We start from the raw sequence: 7,116 nt of genomic DNA on the forward strand, positions 1-7,116 counted from the left end.
GAGTGAGTGAGCGGCTGTGTGGTGCTTAGTTGCCAGCTGGGGTTAAACCACGACAACACTGCAGAACAGCATTTCAGGACTTCTGATACATATGCACAGATCACAAAGATAACAAGACATAACCCTTCAGAAAGAGAGGCTTAACATTAAAGATTTCACGGACAGGAAAACAGAAACCTTTTCTCTTACTGCTCCACCCTGATCCATGAAAGTCTGCAGCCTGTAGTTACTGGCATTAAATCTGCTATCAGAGCCAGCAGTACAGCTGAGATGTCTTCACTGCTGAAAATAAATCAATAACCAGCACAAACGCATGCAGGCACACACACACACACATACAGAATCTACTCACAGCAGTCTGATTTTAACTGCTGGTCTGCTAGGAATTGAGAACACATATGATGAAAGGTTGTGAGAAGATGGCATTGGAGTAATATTAGTCAACAACTATCAGCAAAAATGACAGACATTATGCATTCATATTGCAAGCACTATACAACAGCTCTGTGTTATTATTATTAATTATTTCATGACTCCCTGAGCAACGATCTCACTATAAAGCAATTAAATTAGACTACCTCATTGGAAAACAACCCAGGAGAGTGATGCAGCTCCCAAAAATGCCAGCAGCCGTGCTTACACAATGACCTAGATTAACAAGTTAGTATTTCCTCAAATCATCAGCAATGCCTAAATTACCAGGGTTAAAAAAGAACCCCAAACATTCTTTTTGAAATTCAGTGTTAATAACAATCGTAAGAGGCAGTATTCAGTTTACTTTATTATGAATTTGTATATTATACAACAACTATTTGGATACCCTTGCAGGGAAAAAAAGTGGACTGAGCAAATCCTGATATTTTAGGGAACAAGCCAAAACCCACATATTCTTTTACAATCCAGTGGCTAGCTTTTTAAAGAAAATACACATGATCAAATTCTGTATACTGAGGAATTTTAAAATCAAAGAAATGTGGAAACAGAGCTTTAACATTCAAATAGGTCAGGATCTATCAATTACGTAGTAACTGTATGCAAAAAGAATTTCATGACCTTGAATACAAGTTGATACGGTAAATTTTAAAGTGTGCAAGAGAGTATGAAAGGGAACTTCTAGAAATTCTCAGCAATAAAAAACCAATACAATGTCAGCTAGTCTATAACCTGCCCGCCAGTTTCGTATTACTCACTTGTTTGAAGTTTACAAGGCTCATTTTTTTCACTGCTGCCATCATAGATTGCTTCTATGTGTCTGTACCACCGGACAACATGGATATACTGGTCCACAGGTGGCCCCGAAAACTTTCTGAATACCTCCACATCTGCATGTGAAAATGTGAACCCCTGGATATAACTACGAGTGCTCAGGTACTCGTTCAAAGCCTTCACCCTGGCTTCCTCTTCACTAATGCTCAGAATAAAACTGTAGCTGGAAGCTGTAAAGAGAGGCACAGGACATTTGGTCAGCATTAAAAGAAGAAGGAGATCCCATGACCAAAATATATCCTTATACTATACATTTCCCCCTCTAAATTAGCTCTGGCAACTGACAAGAAATTTGAGAAAAATATATTTAATACAAGCTACTGAATAACTATATATTTCCTATTAATAGGATTATGTTCATGCTGTGACAAGTTTTTTGGAGACATCCTTACAAAGAGTAATAAGGACAAAAGCACAGGTCCTTTTCATGTAGAAGAATTACCTTCTTGAAATTGGAGAAAATTTTTCACACACAGCAAACCTAAGCAGTCACTCTTTTCCACGCTGCTAAAACACTCATACTGCAAATATTTAATACGATTAATTTTATACACTGTGGATAGGCTGTGAATTCGTCTACTGAAGTTGAGCATATCCTTAAATCTTTGCAGGACTGGTGCCTGCATGCAAGCTCCCAGCATGATGCTCCGTTACTCCTACTTGCTCTAACAGTTCAAAACTTAAGCTGTTGCTGTACATTTCCATACTTCTATACCACTTTCTCTCCTCAGACATATGAATAATATTTAAAATTAGTAAGATCTACACAAATAAACAGAAAGGATATTAGATCATGCTCCTCCCTCACAATTTTTTAATACCATGATTTATTTGCTATACAGGCAAAGTAGGTTCAATTATGTTTCACCTTTACAAATGTAGGGACAGGGAGGAAGCAGCGGAAGGGTTCTGTGACTTGGTGGGGATGCTCACAGTAAGCCCTGTGCAAGCCAGCGGGTACAAAGCACTGTGGAGGTTACGGCATCTGGGCTAGTGCTGACATTAGGTAAACCTAACATTCATATTTTCCTGCAACGGTTCAACATTTGTAACTCTGTTCATGTTCAAAGTACTGTATAAACATTAAGTTGATATCCTGCTTAGGTAGTCAGCCAAGAAGGTAATTTAAGATGTAGTCAAGGTCATGGCGCAATAAAGTGAGAGAGGCAGTATGATAACACCTGTCCCTGCTCCCAAACCCCGAGAGAGGCCACTGCCACAGGTGTTGCTTCTTACGCTTGTACTAACATCTTCTGCACGAGTAGTTCCCAAAGCAGTGGAGGTGCTCATAGACCAACGCTCTTGGAAAGGGAAGGATGAAATGAGATGGGGAAGCGAAGGCTAGGAGAGGATGTGAGGAACTGCAGAACTGAAAAGTTTTTTCCAAATATCATCAGTTAAGACTTTATGAGCAGCTAATTTCCTATATGGAAATCAATTATTAAAATATTCTACAGGAACTCAGGATGACAGGGAAATGGCAGCTAGATACCAAGTACGTTTGTGTTTGACTCTTTTGAGTGCAAGTGAGATATAGTGGCACAACAGCAGAACTAATAAAAAAGATCAGTGATTAAAAAAATAATCTAAAAAAAAAATCAAGGGTCACAAAAGATATTTAAAACTCATGCACGAAAGCAAAGTCAGATTCATGTAAAGTCTCAACCCTTCTCAAGGGCTATCCATGTAATTGTTCAGTATATATAAGGAATAACAAGTAAGTAATGGTTCATAACTAGACCTTATGGGCTTGCCTTACCCAGCTGAATGGGATTCAGCTTCGGCTCACATAGTTAATTTTACTATAAACTTTTCAGGCTCTTAAATATTTACTGATGTTTATCATCATAGAACTTCACATGTTCATACACATGAAATAGTTACGTTCATTAACTATGGAAACCTAAGACATATGTCTTCCTTGAATGTGAATTTTGTATCCATGAATCATATGAGGGAGAAGGCCAAAAAAAAAGTATTACAGGAATGATCTGTGTAGAAATGAAACTATATCTCAAAGAAAAGATCTTTAAAGATCTATTGCAAGGAAAGCAACACTCAATTTGCAAAGTATTATTAGGGTTATTATGACCATTATTCACACACCAGGCTGCTAATGGGAAGCAAGTCAGTGTATCTGAAACAATGTAAGTGCTTTCCAACCACATCTGTAAACCAATCTAAAAGGGAAGTTGCACCAACTTACACACAAATACAACAAAGATGACAGAACTCGAAGTTAATTTTGGTGAGGAGAGATGGCAAATACTGCCTGTGAATGTCAGTACCAGCTCAGCCCTGATAGGCAGAGCAGCCAAAATTACTTTGAACAATCTTGGTACGTACATTAATACTTGAAATTATAAAGTTTGACATTACGTCTTGTTGCAAGAGCAACAGCAGACTTGAAAGTGTAATACATCAAAGAAACCAGTTAGCCCAGGGGGTCTAACAGGAGGATGTCTTTATGTTGAGACTGATCACTGACTCAAATTCAGCCCAAACTCACATCCATGACTGCACACCACAGCAAGTGCAATACAGCATGAACACACCTGAGCAGCTGTTGGCAAGGTTTCTCAGGGCGCAGCAGCAGCTGAGCCACAGCAGTCTCGAGCTCCCAGCAGGCTCACTGTACCAATACGAGTTTCCCGCATTGCTTTCACAGGATGTGCTGAGCTCCAAACTTCCTTTTCTAGACTGACAGCTACTTTTCAAACCATGACAGCTAGCTTAAAGCTAGCACAGGTGTGTTCTACTCTCTGCTGTAGTCAGATGCAGAGATACAAGCAAATTTGCTGTGTTTGAGAGAGCGCTGATTGATCAGTGCAATTCTGAAACACCTCCAAGCATCCTATTTCAGTACATAAAGGACAAAATCATTCTCAGTTCTGGCATTCTTGTGAGTAGCTCCAAACTGGACTGAACTAACAAAACAAAAGCTCTTCTCCTGAAGCACAGGGTGCTCTCCTGGGAAGAAAGAATGAATATAACAACACTGTCTTTTGGAAGGCAGTATACCAGAGGACCATTTCTTTTCAAGAAAAAGAAATCAGTCAAAACTATCTTTACATAAAAGTCTGTTCTGATTACATTTATATCACTACTAAAAACAAGAGTAGCAAATCTACAGAACCTTGTTTTCTGTGATTTATATTCTGCACCCTCAGTTCCCCCCCACTCAGTGTCTCACAATGCCTTTAATTCATCACACACTCCTACTGAAATATTTCCTGGTACCTCCTAAGTGCTTCATCCCCTCTCCCCATACACTTCAGTATCCCCATCCTCTCATACAGCTCCAACCCATCTTTGCTCAGTCTGCCAACTGTGTGCAAGAGGCAGCCCGCTGTCAAATGTAATTAATACCAATCAATGGATTCAAAAACTATTGAGGGAGAAGGGCCAATGGACACATGTAGGTCTGAGCTGCTTTACCCCTGGTTTCCTTTAGGAAACCAGGCTAAGAAACAGCCCTTCTCTCTGACTGCAATTTTTTTTCCCCTCCCAAAACAAGAATTACAGTTCCTACTACTCAGTTGCATTAGGAAGTGTCTTCTTGACAACAGAAATGCAGGAGTATTACAGAGCTGTTGCATAACACTGAATGTTAACTCATGTGAATGGAATGATCCATAGACATCAAATCATATCACCCAAGAGCAACTCCATTCAGAAAATAAGCACTGAGCACGAGTATTGGAGAGGTAGAAAAATAACCTTGAAAAAACATAAAAATGAATGTTAATAATGTAATGCTCCCCCTACATTAAAAAGTTGCTCCAGAAAAATTCCACTGTAGATATTAATACAGTTCTCATACAGTAATTGCTGGTATACAATCTCTTTGGGCAATATAATTGTCACACATTCTTCCTTCCATGCATGGAGTGCTTCGGAGACTACTAAAGGACACTGAGAATTTGTCTGCAAGACTGCAGCAACACACAGACTCAAAGGCATAAGATTCCTTCTACATTTCATTTGCACATAAAATACCTTTTGAAGTTTGATCAAGATGTGTAACCCACACAATATCAAATTTGATGGAAATTTTTCACTTTTGTTAACTTGAAATGAAAACCTCTGTTCCTTGAAGGTGTTGACAGCAAAGTAAATACAGAAAAGCCATAAAGTAGGCAGTAAGCTAGCTGACACAAAAACAGGGAGTTACTTTGCTTCAGGGAAAAATTAGGTTTCCTGGGCTTCCCTGAACCTGCTAACCTTGTCAGTCATAATTAGATGACAACTGAAGTGTTCCGGGATTCCTGCAGAGGCATTCTCCGAGAAGAAATCTTAGCTGTTTCTGAATATTTTAAAATGTCATTTCTCTTCCAACTTGGTTTTCACAGATTTAAAACAACTCATAAAAGATAAGTGTAACATGCCTCATTATTAATATGGCTCCAAACTGGCCATTTATCATTCCAGCTGGCCACTCTGGTAGCTTTGGAAGGAAGTCCAACTATCTGCTCAGCCAAGACAAATTATCCTTTTCCATAAAAATTTCAGAACTGAACCAATGCAGCCATCTCATCTATGCAGGACACAGCATACACACGGAGAGACAGAGACACAAAGGACTTGTCAAGACTCACACACAAGGATCAAGAGGCTTTTAGCAGAGCAGGGATTTTTTAAGACGGGAGTATCCCACCAAGGTCGAGTTTGTCAGTCCTGTTCCCTTTAGCCCTGTGAGTTCCACTTCCACTTTTCCTGAACTGAAACTAAAGGTAACAATCACAATTTAAGTAAAAAGCAAATACTATTTGCCCATTAATAAACTTAACTAAAAAGTTTCTTAAAGTGCTCCTGAACTGAGCCTTTGGTGGGGTTTCCCCACACACACTTTAACTAAGATACTGAAAACACATCTGAAAAAGCCAGTCCCTTGGCAAGAATAAAAGTTTCTGGACTCCCTTACGTAGGAACGTTACTTGTGATAAACAAAGAGGAAAGTAACTTTCAGTAACAAAGAAAAAGGGGCAAATCTTTGAATCTACAGATCCTTAACTGGAATGACAGAAATTTCCAACCCCTTACATACCATAATGGTATTTCATACTTGTATGACTGGTATTCCAAGTTTTCATTTGCTACAGTAGTGCCAAAAATTACAGGACTACCCTGGCCCTCCTTCCATATGGAAGAGTGTAGTGTAACCCATCATTAAAACACGACCACAAAAAAAAGTCCGGAAAAGTCAAAAAGTTCAGACATGAGTTCAAGGGAGAACATAGATGACTAGGAAAGACAGTAAGGGAGACAGAGGCAGGCAAAAGAGAGCAGACGGTGTGGTGATAAGCACACAACTGACTAAGCGGTCTGGCAGCCACCTAACATCTCTTTGAACCCACCAAGCCGTAGAACAGCTGTTTCCAAACTTCAGTACTGAGAAGCTTCGAGTTTTTTCCACAAATCGCCATGTGCCATCATTAACGTTTACATTAGAGGCGAGGCACGACGTGGATCGCCTCCCACGGTCTTGCAAGGCACCGGAGGTCCTCCGATCCATAGGCACCAGTATGAGAAGTGCAACTGGTACCTATAGATCCATGTTTCCCACTACTCCATACACGTACAGACCCAGTCACAAGCTACACTTTTAACTCCTCGCTCCTGATACCCTGAAGTGGCATCAGGAGTTGCTTACGTGTCACCCACCACCGATGGACACAGGTGACCTCCCCAGGAGCACCCACCCAACAACGGGCGTGGGGGGCTGATTTCACACGTCACCTCTGCCCCAAGCACGTCGTGATGGCGGATGGCTGCCTGTCTCGCTCCTCAGGCCCAAGGGGTGCGTTGGGGGGACACCGCCGCCGCAGGCGCCCAGCGACGCCTAGCGGA

At 40.6% G+C, this 7,116-nt stretch overlaps 1 protein-coding gene across 1 annotated transcript in view; it reads right to left on the reverse strand.

The window, feature by feature from the left end:
• The window catches only part of CARS (cysteinyl-tRNA synthetase), a 33,113-nt gene extending 31,621 nt beyond the window's left edge, over positions 1–1,492 (reverse strand). Inside the window, 2 exon segments of the mRNA XM_019474540.1 lie at positions 1,191–1,444; positions 1,446–1,492. Of these exon segments, the coding sequence (XP_019330085.1) occupies positions 1,191–1,444; positions 1,446–1,492 (301 nt within the window).
• Between the last annotated feature and the right edge of the window lie 5,624 nt (positions 1,493–7,116).

This window comes from Aptenodytes forsteri, unplaced genomic scaffold (assembly GCF_000699145.1).
Source record: "Aptenodytes forsteri isolate BGI_AS27 unplaced genomic scaffold, ASM69914v1 Scaffold8, whole genome shotgun sequence".
Taxonomy (NCBI): domain Eukaryota; kingdom Metazoa; phylum Chordata; class Aves; order Sphenisciformes; family Spheniscidae; genus Aptenodytes; species Aptenodytes forsteri.